The 19,267-nt window shown below is 37.8% G+C and overlaps 1 protein-coding gene across 2 annotated transcripts in view; it reads right to left on the bottom strand.

Moving 5' to 3' along the window:
* The window catches only part of pcmt (protein-L-isoaspartate (D-aspartate) O-methyltransferase), a 70,422-nt gene that overhangs the window by 27,426 nt on the left and 23,729 nt on the right, over positions 1-19,267 (bottom strand). For both annotated transcript variants that reach the window (XM_028797902.2, XM_028797901.2), the window contains exons 2-3: positions 10,542-10,646; positions 10,258-10,289 (exon numbers count right to left, since the gene is read on the bottom strand). In XM_028797902.2, the coding sequence (XP_028653735.1) occupies positions 10,258-10,289; positions 10,542-10,646 (137 nt within the window). The remainder of the gene's footprint in view (positions 1-10,257; positions 10,290-10,541; positions 10,647-19,267) is intronic.

Below are 19,267 nucleotides of genomic sequence, written 5' to 3'. Positions count from 1 at the left end.
ATCATTAAAAATACAAACATGCAGAAAACTTTTATTTGTTTTAATATAAAAATTTTCATCTAAATAGAACAACTATGATTTTAAGAGATTTTGCTTTCTGAAGAAGCACTGAATTATTGATAGAGGCAATGGAAAAAGGCTGAATTATAAAATATATAAACCATCAGCTGGAAAATTTTAATTCCGTAAAAGTAACTTTGCAATTTACTGAATTATAAAGAGTTAAATAGAATATAGTATCCATAGCAAATAATTTCAAATACTTTAAATCATCAAGGAAAAAAAACCAAAACATAATACAGGTTTTCAGCCACCTGTTCATAAATTACTGCTGCTTCTACTATCATGCCATTGCATTTTGAAGACCCTTCACCATAACTGAACTTCATGAATGGCTACAGGAACTGGTGATTTAGCAGTAATCACTGAAACACTCACTGAGTGTACATGCATCTATACAGTATTATCACAAATGAGAGACTGCTGCTCTAATTATCAAATTGTAGCAGGGCCACATAAGTGTTGTTGTTTATAGTTTATAGGTGCGAGCTTGGCGGAGAACTGCTTGCTGGCATCCAAAAGATGGTGGGCTCTAGTCCAGGCCAAGTCACCTGGCTTGAAGCATGCTTCCTTCCACCGAGCATTATACAACCGAGCATGTCTGGACGTCGATCCCACCAACCTCTGTTGGATTCTCCCAAAATTCTTCTCGTTTTAAAGTATTATTGTTGAGGGCGATTTGTGAACTAGGGGCTCCGGGTAAGAGTCGGTTGAATGGGCTCTTCAGCTGTCTGCCCAGCACCACCAAAGCAGGCGTTTCACCTGTGGCTTTGTGCACCGCGATGTTCAGGGCAAACCGGAGCTCGGGGAGCCATTTATCCAAGACCTGATGGCATTAACCCATGTAGGAGGCAATCATACGCTTCAGGGTCCGGTTCACTCGTTCAGTCATGTTAGCCTGGGGATGGTATGCTGTAGCAAGATTTTTCTTCACTCCCCAGGCCGTATAGAGTTTCTCCAGGACTGAACTCGTGAACTGGGGACCCCTGTCCGAAATGACGTTCTTCAGGAATCCCCAGCAGGTGAATATCTCATTCTTCAGTGTAGCGCTAACCTTGCTGGCTCGGGCGTCCATCAGTGCAAACAGCTCCACCCACTTAGAGAAATAATCCACTACCAACCTCAGGATGGTCTTCCATGAGCTGGTCATTGGAAATGGTCCTATCAGATCAACACCCAAAGTCTCCCCTGGTCCATCTGCGATTGTAACATCCCTAATGGTTACCAGATGGGTTCTTCAGCTGTTGGCAAGTGTGGCAGTTCTTCACGTGGTGGCATACATCTGTCCAGACCGATGACCACCGATGGAGGGATATATGTAGATATTTTTTATGTCGGGGATTTGTATTATTGTATTTGTCATTGTGTTATTTAATATATTACTGCACTTGATTTACATATCTGATATTTTTTGCTTGTGTTTAACCGTTGATTGGGGGGGGGGGGGGGGGGTATTATTGGTCAGAGGTACGGCATGGTATAAGTAGGTTCTCCCCAGCAATTTATCCAAGCCTTGGGTCCTGGTAGTGTGGCTGCCGGCTGGGTAAGGGGTTGGCCGTTACAAAATAAATACTTTTGTTAATCAAAAAATAAATAATATTAAATACTTAAAAACACTTTAGAAAGTACATGTTGATAGTATTGATCATTTACTAGTGGCACATACAACAGATGTAAAGAAGCTGTCATAACTGCAACTAACTATATATTTTAAGGCATAGAATTTCAAATAATCATGGAATACTTGTAGCTTTTGAAGTGTGGAGTCCCAACAAAAAAATTCAGCAATAGATTTTGCATCAATTTTATGTTAAGACTAGCTGTGTTACCCTGTTTTGCTTTGTATCAAGAGTGCTATGTAACTAGGTACATTTATGTAAACAATATTTGAAGTTTTTTCTTTTTATATATACATTTTTTTTTTTTATATAAATTTTTTTTTTATATATATAAAAAAAAGGACTAATATTATAAGGTTGCTTTAGCAGCTTACTCTTGAACATGTTATATACAATTGCCCATGAGTAAAACATTTCTGTCATAGATTAATTTATGCTTTTCCTCCCGACTGAACCTTGCTTTTGATGATGGTCAATATAAAACTTAATTTTTCTGGAAACTGTATTCTTTTGAAATCAAATGGGCAATCAGTAGGAATAATATTAATTTTAGATACATTTTTATAATTATTAGGTGTTAATGATTTTAATTTCATTTCTTTACATTTTTCACTAAAATGAGTTTATTTTCATGTTTTTCATAAGTTGTATATTCAAGAATTTATTTTATTAACTTGTTTTTCAAAAATGTATTAATATGGATTTAAGCCACGAAAAGCCACAGCCAGACAAAGTTCTAACACTAAATCATGTCTTACTTTAAATTATTACAAACATCAATGATGTTTACAGGCTACACACTTACACAGCCCATCCAATGAATTAAACGGTTTTAATTTTGGAATTGTTGTTTCCTTGCAAATTTAATGACCTCTTTCTGGGTAGAACTCAGAGTTCATAGTAAGTTTGTTGCCCATGTCTTTCTTGAGCTTCACTAAGATTTCCACCGTCCACTTCACTGTACACGTCAAAATGTTTAGAGCCTCTCCAACTTGTTACTGTACAGGACACCTCCCCTTCTTCATTTCTCCAAATACTCCATTGGTCAGTGCTGTTCTTTATGTACACCAGCCAATGCTTCAGCCAATGGCCCTCATTTGCATAAATCAGCAAGTCTCAACTGAGCACTGCATCAAGCATGTACAGGGTGAGTTTGCATAGTTCACTCTAATTCACTATTGTATTATTATCGGCAAAAACATTTGCAAATATATATTAAAAAACACATTGTATTATTATCGACAAATAAAAACATTTTCAAATATATATTACAACACACACAGGTCTGCATTTTTTCTTTTTCCTATAATGTTACCAAATTTCAAACAAATCAGTCAAAACATTTATTAGATTTTGGGATATTTAGTTTTTCTGTTGTAGAGGTTGTTTCTACCCCTAAATATTGATCTATCGAATTTCCTAGAAGATGCACATTGCCCAAGAGGTACAGTACAATCCTGCCAAATTGAAGTTTTTAAATTAAAAAGAAATAGTGTTTTTCTTGGTGCAAGAGTAAGTCAATCAGTCATTTTAGCTTTGTATATCTACAGATTCTACATTTAAATAATTTAAAGCACCACAAATTGAAAAATACAACTCCAATGCAAATATATTCAATTTTGCAGATGAGATGGGACACTTTACCCTATATGACCGATTTTCTGAATAATAGAAATTATAAATTATACTATTTATCACAGTATTCTTTTAGTAATTAAACCTTTCACAAGCTTTTAGAAGTAATTAGATACCAGATGTATAGAGTTAAGTGGTTCTTGTTGTGCAGACAAATGTGGATCTCATCAGCTGTGCAGGTTGCTCACTAAACCTATGACAAAATCAGTTATTTCACATTGGATAATTAATCTGAGTGTTGTACATTTATTGCTTGTCAACATCATATGAAAAAAACAAAACCCAAATTGAACAAGCTTTATGTGCTAAAATGCAAAACAACAGCAACCGTAAAAATTAACAAAGATTAACAAAATATTTTTTTACCAATACAAAATATGTGAATGTATTATACCCACTTTGGATGTACTGTTACACATTATCCAAAGTTTATAAATTTTAACTTTTACCAGCTTTATTTCTTTTGGTCTGGCAGTTAGTTACCAGAATACATATATTATTTATCAATACTCTTTCACAAATCCCATTATTCCCAGTTACAAGAAATCAATAAGGCTTCAATAAAATAACCCAAACTGCATTATTTTTTGAAAACCATATTACACCATAACACTAATTATTAAATTATTTTTAAAGGTTTGCCCAACTATCAAATGTTATGCCCAGCACATGCCACAAAATGATAGTCGCTCATGATTTAACAGAATCATCATCGTTCATCAGTGTGAAGGGAATCCTGGAACTGCATAAACCATTGGTGTCTGACCTGAAAGAACAGGAGCCTTACGGAACATCAACTTGATTACTCCATCATAGTAGATTGTACCAGTGTTATCACGCAAGTGGCATGTGGTGGCCCAAGAAAGAAAGCCTATAGCCAGTAAGATAAATTAAAGGTCTAACTCCTTAGGGGCTACAAAGGAATGTGAGACGCAAGTTCATCAATGCCACTAGTAAAGCTATATTTCAATGCTATGTATCTGAATTAAGTTTAGAGTTGGCGTGTGGGAGGTGCTGAAGATAGGCCAGAACAGAGAGAGAAAGAAAGAGAAAGAGATATATATTTTTTGAAAGACCAGAAAACAAAGGCAGGATGCTTTAGAGTCCAATGCAGCCATAACATTTTGCTTTTTCTTAATGTGTGCTGCCTTGTTTATTAATACAATGCACACTTTGATTTTGGGCTATTTAAGTCCCTTTTTGAATATTTCAGGTGAGTAAAGATATCTAGGAATTGCCCTCCTCATTTACATCTGAAACTACCAAAAGAATCTGAAATTGTAAGTAGCAAGTTATACTAGTTGCCTGTAGACTATCACCTCTTTCTGCTAACATCAGATTAAAGATTTTCTTAGGCTGGCAGAGTGATGCACTGGCTAGTGCTGCTGCCTTTCCACTGCTGAAACCCGATTTCCACTCCTGACAAGTTCACTGTGTCCAGAATTTGCACATTCCTATGTATTTCCTTGGATTTTCTGCCAGTACTCTAGTTTCCTCCCATATTGAAAATGACATTCCCAAAAAGTCAATAAGAGTCTCTAATCTGGCACAGTATAAATGTATCTGTATTTGCAAAGTTGTATGTATGGTGTGCTCCTTCCTCCTCACTGCCTGTCAGCTCATAATAGAAAATTTGGAAAATGGATGGATAGGCATTCATTCATTTCAATCACACCCTTACCTAACCAGGTGTTTTTAATTATGTAGTTAATTTGTTTATGTAATCAAATTAGTAAGTCTCAAAGACTAACACTGAATAGTGGTTTATAAATGGCATTGTTTTAACTCCACACTTCTTGACGTTTAGCTAATGATTTGAATTCTAACAAACCTCTCTGTTATCAACCAACTCTTACATAGGAAGAGTCTATACATTTATAAAAGCATTGTTTGACTGCATTAAAAGGCTGCTTTTTATCCAGTAATGGTATGTTTTAAAATTAAAGCCCACACACCAAATTTGCTATCAAGGTGAAATTGACCTATATCAGACAATTTGTGCATATTAACCTATGTATTCAAAAATAACACACCAAAACTGGCTAACTCACAAAAACAAGGATTTACCTAAGTAATCTGAAGGATAAAGGTGTTCTGTGATACAGACAAATTAACTTGTGTATATACACTTTATCATTATCATATTTTAAACCAGAAATACAAACTTGTCAACAAGTATATTTCTTGCTCTCACCTGATTAAAAAAATGATAAAATCTGCCTACTGAATTATGACAGGTTACTTATTAGTTTTGCACCTGCAACTATATTCCTCTTTGACATATACCAAATATTGCAGTATTGCAGGATAACACCACAGAATGACTGAAAAGGAGTTATTTACGTCATTATAAAGTGACAGAATATTTTGTACCTTATATGCCATTTGCAATATCAGTTATGCCTGAATGTATTCTTTTATAACAAATGGAATTTGCAGATGTATAAATTCTCCCTATTAAGTAAAAGATATTCCAAGTATTATAACATTCAGATAATTACCCTCATAATCCAAACTGAGCTACCTACTGATTCATAATATCAGCATGTATTATTTAATCCTAGCACACTGTGCAGCAAAGTTTAAAGGCAGAATCTAACTCGTCTTTAGCAAAATGCATCAACAAATCCCAGGGAAAACTGGCATGGTGCTCTGCTTAACAGATGAGGAAAGCTTATACAGAGTGACTTTTATAACCTTGGGTGCAACATAGTGCTGCACAGTAAGACATTCAGTGTAAAAGTGAGGGAGAGAAGCAGCTTTGCAATAAAGAACTTTGCAAAAGCATGCAATAGAATTGCTGGGGGGGGGAGAGAGTATATAATTTTCTAGAAATTTTAGGAAGTGATCTGTTCAAAATGTTTACTCTAACCCTTATCAATCCAGACATTCTTCTCCAAAGAGTGCTGCTGTGATCACTATATACAAACCCCATTTCCAAAAAAGTTGGGACACGTTTAAAAAATGCAATAAAAACTAGATACTATAATTTGGTAATTCATTTGAACCTTTACTTAACTGGCAGAAGGACAATGAAAAGATTTTCTGTATTTTCACCAATAAACGTAATTCTATTTGTTAAACATAAACACATTTAGAAACTGATGCCTGCAACACCCTCCAAAAAGTTGGGAAAGAGGCAAAGGAAGACTGTAAAGGTTATGTGACATTTTGTAAGGTTCCTCAATTAGCAGGTTAACTGGTAACAGGTGTGGGTATCAAGACTGGGTATAAAAGGAGCATCCACCAAAGGCTTAGTCTCTGCAAGCAAAGATGGGTTGTGGCTCACCACTTTCTGCTGAACTTCGTGAGAGAATTATCTGTAAATATAAAAACAATGTTTCTCAGAGCAGGATTACAAAGAATGTAGGTCGGTCACCATCTACAGTTAATAATATTGTGAAAAGATTCAGGGAATCACGAGAAATCTCTGTGTGTAAAGGCCAAGGGAGGAAACCCCTGCTGAATGTGCATGACCTTCAAGCCCTTAGGCAGTATTGCATTAGAAACTGTCATGCTACCATGACGGACTTAGCCACATAGACTCTGGAGTACTTTGGGAAATCCTTGACGCTTAACACATTCCACTGCTTCATCAAGAAATGCTCCCTGTGCAAAGAGGAAGCCAAACATCAATTGTGTGCCCAATTTTGTGCGCTGGCAAGTTCTCTGGGCTCAAGCTCATCCAAGATGGACCGAAAGATAATGGAAATGTGTTCTGTGGTCAGATGAGTCCACGTTTTAGCTTGTTTTTTGGGAATAACGGACAATTCTCCCAAAGATTATCAATGAAAGTTGCAAAAAACAGCATCAGTGCCTATGGCTTGGGGAATCTGTATATATGTGAAGGCAGCATTGATGCAGAGGCTTACACTGGAATTTTAGAGAGCCATATGCATCCGTCAAGACGACATCTTTTCCCAGGAACACAATGTATATTTCAGTAGGACAATGCCAGGCCTCATTCTGCACAAATTACAAAAGCATAGCTTCGTAGACATAGAGTCCATGTGCTTGAGTGGTCTAACTACAGTCCAGATCTATCTCCTATTGAAAATGTCTGGCGCATCATGAAGAGGAGAATCAGAAAAACGCGACTAAGGACTGTTGAGCAGCTCAAGTCTTGTATACAGCAGGAATGGCCAAAACTTCCACTTGAAAAACAATTAGTTTCTTCAGTTCCCAAACAATTAAGAAGTCTAATTAAAAGAAAAGGGGATGTGACCCAGTGGTAAACATGCCTCTGTCCCTAATTAAACCAACTCAAACCACCTACAACAGAACACCAGCAAAACCAAGGAGCTGGTGATGGATTTTAGGAGGACCAGGCTCCTCATGGACTCCGTGATCATCAGAGGTGACTGTGTGCAGAGGGTGCAGACCTATAAATACCTGGGAGTGCAGCTGGATGATAAATTGGACTGGACTGCCAATACTGATGCTCTGTGCAAGAGAGGACAGAGCCGACTATATTTCCTTAGGAGGCTGGCGTCTTTCAACATCTGCAATAAGATGCCTTTCGATGTTCTATCAGACAGTTGTGGCAAGCGCCCTTTTCTATGTGGTGGTGTGCTGGGGAGGCAGCATAAAGAAGAGGGATGCCTCATGCCTGGACAAACTGGTGAGGAAGACAGGCTCTATTGTAGGCACAGAGCTGGACAGTTTGACATCCGTGGCAGAGTGACGGGCACTGAGCAGGCTCCTGTCAATCATGGAGAATCCACTGCATCCACTGAACAGTATCATCTCCAGACAGAGAAGCAGCTTCAGCGACAGACTGCTGTCACTGTCCTGCTCCACTGACAGACTGAGGAGATCGTTCCTCCCCTACACTAAGCGACTCTTCAATTCCACCTGGGGGGGTAAACGTTCACAGTATAAAAAGTTATTGTCTGTTATACCAGCATTTTTATCACTCTATAATTTAATATTTTTTTTTATCAGTATGCTGCTGCTGGAATATGTGAATTTCCCCTTGGGATTAATAAAGTATCTATTTCTTTTTTGGAGTGTTTTGCAGGTATCAATTTCTAAATTTGTTTATGTTTAGCCAATAGAATTAAGTTTGTAGGTGAAAACACTGAAAATCTTTTCTTTGTCCTTTTGCCTGTTAAATAACGGTTCAAGAGAATTACCAAATTACAGATTTTACTTTTTAATGCATTTTTAGAAAAGGTCTCAACTTTTTTGAAAATGGGTTTTGTAAATATTTTAGGTTTCAAAGTTCCAAGTACATTTTAAAACCACTGAACTATGTAAGAGCCCTGAATATACAGTGCATCCAGAAAGTATTCCCAGCACATCACTTTTTCCACCTTTTGCTATGTTACAGCCTTATTCCAAAATGGATTAAATTCATTTTTTTCCTCAGAATCCTGCACACAACACCCCATAATGACAACGTGAAAAAAGTTTACTTGAGGTTTTTGCAAATTTATTAAAAATAAAAAAACTGAGAAATCACATGTACATAAGCATTCACAGCCTTTGCTCAATACATTGTCGATGCACCTTTGGCAGCAATTACATCCTCAAGTCTGAATATGATGCCACAAGCTTGGCACACCTATCCTTGGCCAGTTTCGCCCATTCCTCTTTGCAGCACCTCTCAAGCTCCATCAGGTTGGATGGGAAGCGTCGGTGCACAGCCATTTTAAGATCTCTCCAGAGATGTTCAATTGGATTCAAGTCTGGGCTCTGGCTGGGCCACTCAAGGACATTCACAGAGTTGTCCTGAAGCCACTCCTTTGATATCTTGGCTGTGTGCTTAGGGTCGTTGTCCTGCTGAAAGATGAACCGTCACCCCAGTCTGAGGTCAAGAGCGCTCTGGAGCAGGTTTTCATCCAGGATGTCTCTGTACATTGCTGCAGTCATCTTTCCCTTTATCCTGACTAGTCTCCCAGTTCCTGCCGCTGAAAAACATCCCCACAGCATGCTGCTGCCACCACCAGGCTTCACTGTAGGGATGGTGCCAGGTTTCCTCCAAATGTGATGCCTGGCATTCACACCAAAGAGTTCAATCTTTGTCTCATCAGACCAAAGAATTTTCTTTCTCATGGTCTGAGAGTCCTTCAGGTGCCTTTTGGCAAACTCCAGGCGGGCTGCCATGTGCCTTTTACTAAGGAGTGGCTTCCGTCTGGCCACTCTACCATACAGGCCTGATTGGTGGATTGCTGCAGAGATGGTTGTCCTTCTGGAAGGTTCTCCTCTCTCCACAGGGGACCTCTGGAGCTCTGACAGAGTGACCATCGGGTTCTTGGTCACTTCCTTGACTAAGGCCCTTCTCCCCCGATTGCTCAGTTTAGATGGCCGGCCAGCTCTAGGAAGAGTCCTGGTGGTTTCGAACTTCTTCCACTTACGGATGATGGAGGCCACTGTGCTCATTGGAACCTTCAAAGCAGCAGAAATTTTTCTGTAACCTTCCCCAGGTATGTGCCTCGAGACAATCCTGTCTTGGAGGTCTACAGACAATTCCTTTGACTTCATGCTTGGTTTGTGCTCTGACATTGAACTGTCAACTGTGGGACCTTATATAGATTGGTGTGTGCCTTTCCAAATCATGTCCAGTCAACTGAATTTACCACAGGTGGACTCCATTTAAGCTGCAGAAACATCTCAAGGATGATCAGGGGAAACAGGATGCACCTGAGCTCAATTTCAAGCTTCACAGCAAAGGCTGTGAATACTTATGTACATGTGCTTTCTCAATTTTTTTATTTTTAACAAATTTGAATTTTTTCATGTTGTCATTATGGGGCGTTGTGTGTAGAATTCTGAGGAAAAAAATGAATTTAACCATTTTGGAATAAGGATGTAACATAACAAAATGTGGAAAGCGTGATGCGCTGTGAATACTTTCCGGATTCACTGTAGTTTACATTAAAATTGTTTAAACAACAAACAAGCAAAATAAATGACCAATTTTTATGCACTGTATACTTACCATGTGTGGAGCACTGATGGTTGCTTGGTACCCTGCAAAATAACAGAAAAGATCATTTTGCTCTTCTTCATAACGACAATGCTTACCACCACTTAAAATGTAAAATTATTAAAATGTAAAATTAGAGTAAATAAAAAAAGGAAAACAAAATTCAGTTTTTAAAACTACTCTAAGACGACATGCTTTGAGCTGGATATTGGAGAGGCGTTAAATACAATTCCCAGAATAAATGTACTAGTTTAAGCTTGCCCTAATTATCTAGAAAATAGAGTTTAAATACTTACCTATTGACTGAGGAGAATCCATATAGGGATTACATTTTGCATAATGTGCACGGTCTGTAGCCAACATGACTTCATATACTTTTTCTGATTTAATAATCCCATTTTCTAACACAAAAAAGAATAAGACACACATTAATAAGTTAATGTTTAAATTGAAATGTTCAATTTGCAACATCATAACATTTTTAATTTCCTAGAAACTATTAGAACTAACAATGAACCAACATTAGAAACTGATAACTTTCAACAAGGTATGTGGTAACTTAAATAAGAAAACTCACAAGTTTTGGCTTCACAAACACAAACAGCACAACTATCTTGTATTTCCAAAAAATGTACTTCTGTTGTAAGAAATCTTTTTGATACTTTTAAAATAGTATATAACTAAATTAACAATTTTATTTAAATATGTCTTTCCATAAACTACAGTGGCAAGAGTTTTCATTTTAGACATGTTTGTTGTTTATTGTATGAGCATACACTAGCATCATATACTGCAAGCAATAATTATTTTATTTTTTGTTCATGATCTATTGAGTATAATTATTTTAAGAGTTAAAGTAGATGAAAGAATTTATTTTAAAACAAGTCAAAGCATTCACATAGTCAGTATGCAGCTGAAAGACTGGGGTAGTAATATAGCATACAAAATAATTGTACTGTATGATCTTGCTTATCTAATGTATTGTAATTCTCAGACATATGAGAGGCGTTTTTGCCAAACATTTACTGGCAGGAGACCAAGGACATACTTGTTTATCTGGGAATTCCAAAGGAGAATCACTAGCGAGTGTTGCTGAAAACAGTAATGTCTTGTCTGATTTGCTAACTTGCAAATGCAACCAGGGATTTTTTTTTTTTTCTTCAAACTTTAATTCTCATTTTCCTCGTAAGGAAGCTAATGTGGTTACACTATAAATTACCCTCACAATTCACTTCCAAACCACTTTTCTTGATAAGGGTCACAGTAGCAACATGCCAGCTTAGACTTTCCAAATGCTTCCAGTGCCTGTTAAATATATAATCTCTAGTTCTGTTCCTGAATCACTTCCAAATGGCTATGGCTTGTCCACCCATTGCTGAAAGCATCTTTACAACTAGCCTAAAATCAATCTCAACTTGCTCTGCTCACTCTTGAGAAGCAACAGTTTTACTCCAAGGAGGTTAATTGCCAGGTTCCTAATCCTCAACTGGAAAGTGAACTCTAACATTCTTTGCAGAAACTTAATTTTAGCCACATGCATGCAGGGTCTCATTTTTGCTGTATCTACCCATAGCTTATGATCAGGACAGGAGACTTGCTGTATGACAAAAACAAAAGCATCACCCAAGGACTTCACTTGTACTTCTTCAGTACCGTAGGCCAGGAGTACAAAAGGTGCAAAACCAACAATGCTGCACTGATTCATTAGTTAATCTTAGAATCACTTCTACCCTCAGTCATGTAAAAGATACTTGAACTCTTACACTTGGAATAGTTGTTAATGCCTTGTACAGAAATTAAAACTGTTCCTGAGAGCTAAGGAAACATCTGCCAACTACACTGGACCAATTACTGTTGCCAAAAATGTGACCTGAGCTGTGCCGCAGCACTGCCAATGACTGGAACACCGTGTCTCCATGATATCAAAGAAGAAACAACGCAGTCAGAGATGCGCAATCATAGACTTTGGTAAAACAAAGCGAAAATGCCAAAAAATGTCAGAAAAAATACGTACGTGTTTTAAAGACAGAAAATTACATTCAAAGTGGCGTGTCATGATTGAAGCCGCTGGCTCATTCTAATTTTTGAAGTCACGCTAAAAACTCTCCAAACTGTCTGTGCCGATGCTTTGCACTTTTTCTTTTATCAAAAAGATAGAAACGTGTTGTAAATACTAATAAACCTTTCATTATTATTATTATTATTATTTCATAGAGTCTCCTGTGTTTTGGGGGGTGTCAGGCTCCTTAAAAGTTTGTTTTTTATCAGCACGTGGCTAATTATTATGCATGCATAGGGCACGCGCTCCTTCACTTATACTGACATGGCACTCAAAGATCGATCTGCACATTGGTGAAAAACCTTGAACAAACTTTCTGGTTCCATTTATCTTTTTGATTTATGGTTTTAGCATCTTGGTACTGGTAATAAGTTGTATTTGCTTAATGGCTTTTAACATTTCTCAGTCAGACAGTTTTACTGTCTAATATTTGATAATGTCACGTCCGTTTAAAACCATCTTCACAGCTGCTCACAAACCCTGTTGACGGTTGGCAATTCAAAGACGTCAGCTGCAACTAAAAAAGTAGGTAGACATACCCTATGCAGCGGTCTAGCCAAGCACTTTGACTACTTGCAATTGACACAAATAACATTTTAAAATCATAGCTTATTTTATTATGTTTATTTATTATGATACATTACAACTTTACAAGCAGAGATAACTCATTATTTATGCTGTTTATGTGTCATTACTGTGGCCAACAAGGTGACTTGAGCTGTTTGGCAGCAGTGCCAACCACTGCACCACCTTGCCCCTGTGGATCAAAGACGAGCAATCATATATTTAATCAAAACAAGACAGAAATGCTAAATACGTAGTCAAAAGTCAAAAAAATATATAGGTTTTGTGAAGGCAGAAAATTCAAAGTGGCGTGTCACGACTGAAATCGCTGCCTCGTTCTATTTTTTGAAATCACATTGAAGGCTCTCTGAACTGTGCTGATGCTTGCACTGTTTATTCTATCAAAAAGATAGAAAAATCGTATATAAAGTAATAAATCTTTCATGATTATTATTATTTCATAGAGTCTCCTCTTTTTGTGATGGGGGGGGCATCAGGCTCCTTCAAGGTTTGTCACGACAAGGAACTTGAAAATCGACCTGCACATTTGGCTACAAAAAAAAAATTTTTTTCCTAAACCAGCCGAATTATCAGTAAATAATTTGACGAACAAGATTAAACAAAAATGCAGGAAATTTCCTGTGAATAACACTTTGGCAAAATTCGCTGATCAACACTAATGCTTAACTACAGTAGACTACGGACACATATGTGACCAAATGTTGCTTGGTATCTATAGGCAAGAGTTTCTCAACCGTTTGTCTTGGCATATTAAAAAAAAAAAATCACAATTTGTTTGGTCTTAAATTGTTAAGTACTGAACCCTCATTAGGCACAAATAACTAATGCTGATGTTTCTTAAATCTCCCAATCCTAATGTTTTATTCTGGGATTTTAACAAGTGATTCTGATTTCAAATCAGTTTTCAAATGATATTGCATTAGTGCAACGATGTTTTCTGATTGGCACTTCAGGTCCTAAAATGATTTCTTCAAAATGTCACATGTATTTGTCTCTTTCTTTTTTTCCAGTGCTGCATTGACATTGTACACCTGAAGGCATGAGCTTATTCAGTGCAGCAGGAGCACGCAGATGGCAGGTTGCTTGTGCTACAACAAGCTTGATTTGGCGGCGTTCAACGCACATGTACTGTACAAGGCCTGTCCGTGGGGAGGGGGGGCGGCGAGGGGTATTGTCTGGGGAGGACGGGCACAACTGAGAAAAGAACAGTGTTCATGGCTGACCTTACAGAGGAGCTTCGTCGTCACTTCTTACAAGAAAAGGCAATGGATGAAGCGAAAGAGGATGCAACATCGACAAGCTTCTGTTCCAAGGCCGCTGCTTCCCCAGCCCCTTAGTGTAATAGTAACCACAGCACAGAGAGAAGTGTGTACATTGCCAACAGGTACACATGTCGTAAATGTAGAAAGGACTGTCCTTGGGTGTGTGGGAACTGTTAATATTTGAATCTGATTATTGCATATAGCGTGGAACTGACCTCTTTGTACTATTCTTTCCTCTGTCCTGGAGTACAAAAGAAACAGCAACCTGCAGCAATATGCAGCAACATGTGAAGACTGACAAGATGGGGGGGGGGAAGCGGTCACTGATTACAAGTGCAAGAAGGCATGCGAATGAATATGAATAATATGAATAATGTTGCATCAGTGCCACAATGTTTTCCAAAATGTACTATACAGGTCATAAAATGAGTTACTCCAAATATCATATATACCTATGTCTCTGTTTTTTTGTCAGTGAGGCTTTGACATCATGGACCATAAGGTGCATACTAATTCAGTGTGAGCAGGAACACTCAATAAAACTGAATAAAAAAAAAAATTCAAGTGACGGTGAGATACGAATAAGGCAGATTCACCAGCATTTGTGTATCTATCCAGATCAGAAAATTTCCAGTTCCATTGTCTCAAAACACCACTCGCATCTACAGTTATTACCAGTTTCAGAAAAAAATTAATCACATCAGATCTGGGGCAGGGGATGAGTGTTGTATCGTGATAGTGACTGAGAAAATAAAAGTGAAAAAAAAGCTCTAACTTTTACAAGTACTATAAATTTACACCGGCTGTTACAGGCAAACAAAATGTATAATATTAGCAACCAGCAAGCCCGCGATTCTCGAAAGAATCGCAAATCCACGCCGTTGTAGGAGCCTCCGTGTATTGTTTGTATCCATGCGGTCTCGTCTTTGTTGTTCTGTGGCTGTGTCGTTAGGTAGACGTCGTTTACTGTTAGGAAGCATAATCCAACTGACATTTAATACTGAATTACCGTTATGTGATTCACATATGCCACACTGACTGCTGGCACAGTGGATTAGAGCACGTCTAGTTTACAGGTTGTGTTGTTTGGGCACCACCCACTGACTCTGGGAAGCCACTGGGTTTGACTCTGGGGCGCTGCGTCCGTGGCGCAGTGCGCATGTGCTCGGTGCGTCCGCCGTTCGTGCATAAATTAAACTGTCGTTTAGTAATATAGATAACAGCAGCTCACTACTCAAAATGGTAAATTTGTGAGGGAGCTGGTTTCAAACTCACAACCTACAGATTATTAGTCAGTGGACCTTACTGCTACACCACGGAAGCCGATGTATTGTACTTGCACCTTTTGTGAAAGTGTTTATTTGATATTTGGCCATCAGCCTTCACACATTATACAGTTCATGTCTACATTTTGTCATTTATTACTAAAACATGAAAAACGTTTGTTTTAACGATGTGTTTACACAGATTGTTGTAGACACAAAACACAAATCAAATTATTTCCCCTTACAATTGTGGGTAGCTCACTCCCAGATAATCAATCAAGGCAGGAACTAGGAGAACGTCTTCCCCGTTCTGAGGCAGTGGGGGGTGGGGATGGTTATAGCAGACTGCTTGCTACTTGGGCTTATCGACATATTTAGAAGACAAAAGAAGATGACAGAGAGGTGCAAAGGGATTTAAGGTGGGTCAGACTTACTAGTTTTTTCGTAGGCTCTGGTAATTCTAGTGTTAATGACTAAAAGACTGCAATTTCACGACAGAACAGCATGCTTCAGTTAAATAAATACCAGAATCAAAGCTTTAAATCCTCCACCACAGTTGTAAATTAAACATTTGGTGATGCAGTCTCCCTATAAATACCATACCAAGAAGCAACTGAATTGCATTTGACTTTAATACCAATCCAAATATACTTCACATAGATACTATATTTTTTATAATATCTGTGAAGGGGAACTGAATAAACCCATACCTAGTGCTGGGCGGTATACCGGTTCATACCGAAAACCGTTTTTTATTTTTTTTATGATATGGATTTTTCTTATACCGCAACACTGGTTTAAATTGCCTAAACGACGTTCGGAACGTGGCGCAGCGGGAAACTGTTCAAGCGGGGACTTTTTTCACTGCTACACCGCTAAACACAGATTTGTTGCACTAGGGCTCTTTTTCACTGCTACACCACCAAATAGTGGGCGGTAGCATAGGAATGCTGCGTGGTGAAAATGGACAGAGAGCCTGGAGATACTTTAGTTTTAAAAGGTCAGATGTGTAAATACTGTTTCTATACTACTGGATAATACTGCAAGCCAAGTTGTACTTGTTTCATTTGTTTTCAATACAGTGTAATGTACCTGGGTACTGTGTAACAGTGTGACGACATGTTTTCAAACCCCATCATAAGTTATATAGCACATTAAATGCTTTGTGTTAAGTGATTCTTAAACTGACTTCTTGCACTAACAGGAGGCGCCGGCAGCGATCGCCAGACAGAATACATTCACTTCATAATCTTCCTTCTCTCTGAACATTTAGAATGCTAAAATAAATACTTAATATAATTTTCATGGTGAAATGCATTAAAGCATGCATTAATCATATGGGGGCACGGCGGCGTGCCTGCCTTGCATTTGCAGGTTTTTCTGGTGGGTTTACTCAACGCTTCAGTTTCCTTTCAAAGTCATGTAGGATGTGGGGTTTTGTTGTGCTATATTGACCCTGCTAGTGTATGTTTTGCTTGTATTCATCCTTCGATGTGCTGGCGACTCGTTCAGAGATGGGCGCAACTCTGAATGGATGGCATAATTAAACATGTATAACGAAGATATTTTTAAAGTTCTGAACACTCCGTGGGCTAAGTTTAAAACTAGTTTTAATTTCACAAAGACGTTTATCGTGTAGTGATTGGTTATGTGGAGAAAGACAAAGGACGGATAGGAACTGGGGTTTTAGTACGTCAGATAGAGACAGCACGCGTGCAATAAAGAAAGCCCGCTCAGAAGAACATGCATTGAATTCTGTGTTCGTGTCTCCGATCACCAGATCACAAACCCAACATTTACACAATATTTAAGTTAAACCTGTGCGATACCCATTCATACATCCAGTTTTTTGGAGCCTCGTCACACCTGCCATAAAGGTGTACACCTGGGGACCCCTTACTGTCAGGGAGCAGCACTACCGCCTCACTACCATGCTTGTTTAATACCTGCTTTAATGCATTTCATCATGAAAATGATATCAAGTATTTATCTTAGCATTCTAAATTTTTAAAGAGCAGGAATACCATGAAATGAATGGATTCTGTGCGGTGATTGCTGCCTCCTCTTAGTGCATAGGAAGTCAGTTTAAGAAGCATAGTGATTAACAACTGGGTCGGGGAACACAACACAAAGCATTTAATGTGCTGCATTAACTTATGACGGGGTTTGAGAAAATCAAGTAAATTAAACATTGATTTTAGGATGAAGTTTAGTTTATGACATTCTACTTTAATTATGAAGTAAACTATGAAAATAAAGTGGAAATGCTGACTTTAATCTTGACATAAGCGTCAAAATTAAAGTGGAAATGTCGAGAATAAAGTCAGCATGTCGACTTTATTCTTGACATATACCGGTAGTTTGTTTTTTTTCTTCCCTCTTTACTGTATTTTTTTTTCTTCAACGTGGCCCTAATGCACTTCCGTAGGGCTATACCACAAATAGCATTATACAGTAAATGCCAGTTGCAGTTATTTTATTTATGTATATAGCTTAGCTTGAAGCAAGGCCCATATTAATGCATTTTGCCTAAATGATGGTACAGTTGGTAAGGATGTCATCACAAAGTTGTACTTGTTTTATTTTATTTTAATTTGGTGAATACTGTGTAATGCACCTGGGCTTGAAGTCTTGAAGTAATAGTGCAGCTATCAGTAATAATACTATTATTTATTTTATTGTTATTATTTATTAGTTTAAATATTATGCAGTTTATTGATGGTAAAGTTGTTTAAAAAGTCACTTTAATGTGTCAATGGACAGAGATTGTTAACATTAACAGTAAGTGTAGTTGGTTCACAAAAAATATTTACTATTTATTACTTTTCTAAGACATATTTAGTGCAATACAAGTTTTGACAAGCACCTCTGGATATTTTACTAAGTCTAAATGCCTCTTTGGATGGTTGAAAATATGTTGTCAAAATCATAGTTTAAGTTTTTGCAAAATTTGTTCAATAAAAAGGTTCTATATTTTTAATGCAACTGTCATGCAATGTGATTCCTTCTCTTCATTAGTGTCACCCACTTGAAAACTATCACTTTATGGGGCCATGCAAACCTGTATTAATACTTGTGTGAACATTAAAATGTTTTTTTGTACAATGTACAATTCTCATAACAGTGGAATAGGTTATTCTTAGCCAGTCTACTGCAGTAATTGCAGTGGAAAATGTGGTTAACATTCACTCATGCATGGGGAAAAAAATACCGCCCAATACCGTGAAACCGGGATAATTTAGAAAAATACCGTGATATAGAATTTTGGTCATACCGCCCACCCCTACCCCTACCCATAAGATCTTTCAGAAAGTACAGTATTATAAAAGTATAATTCAAAGAAACAGTGTAACAAACGGAATAAAATAAAAATGTTGCTTTTATGTATTTACAGTAAGTAATATATGCTGGAAATGTTGAACATCTTAATACATAATTCGCCTGTCTCCTCACTCACTCACGTCTGTCCGAAGCCGAATGCGCAGTCGCCTTCTGTGCAGCTGCCAGAAAAACCTTACAAGACCGAAATCCAACCCCAACATCGTGGCAGGCGGCGGATTTAGCCTACGCATTTCAGGATTATTATTCTGAAATCCCAAATCCTTCCGCCCAGGCGTAGGATATTAGCCCCGATCACAGCCAACCCTCACACTCAAAATAATACGTAAGAATATATTATTAAGTATTTCAGTGGCAGAAATGACTCCACAGCCATCACGATCATTACACTACCGTCGTCTGCAGATGTTGATGTGTGCGAAGCAAGGTACACATTCTAAGCCACATACAAATCTCCACAGGTGGCGCAGTACGCATTGTCGTGCGCTGCTGCTGAGATCTGAGTAAAATAA

Source organism: Erpetoichthys calabaricus, chromosome 3 (assembly GCF_900747795.2).
Source record: "Erpetoichthys calabaricus chromosome 3, fErpCal1.3, whole genome shotgun sequence".
Classification (NCBI taxonomy): Eukaryota; Metazoa; Chordata; class Cladistia; order Polypteriformes; family Polypteridae; genus Erpetoichthys; species Erpetoichthys calabaricus.
The sequence above is the reverse complement of the archived record's forward strand: the minus strand, read 5'-3'. Positions and strand labels throughout refer to the sequence as shown.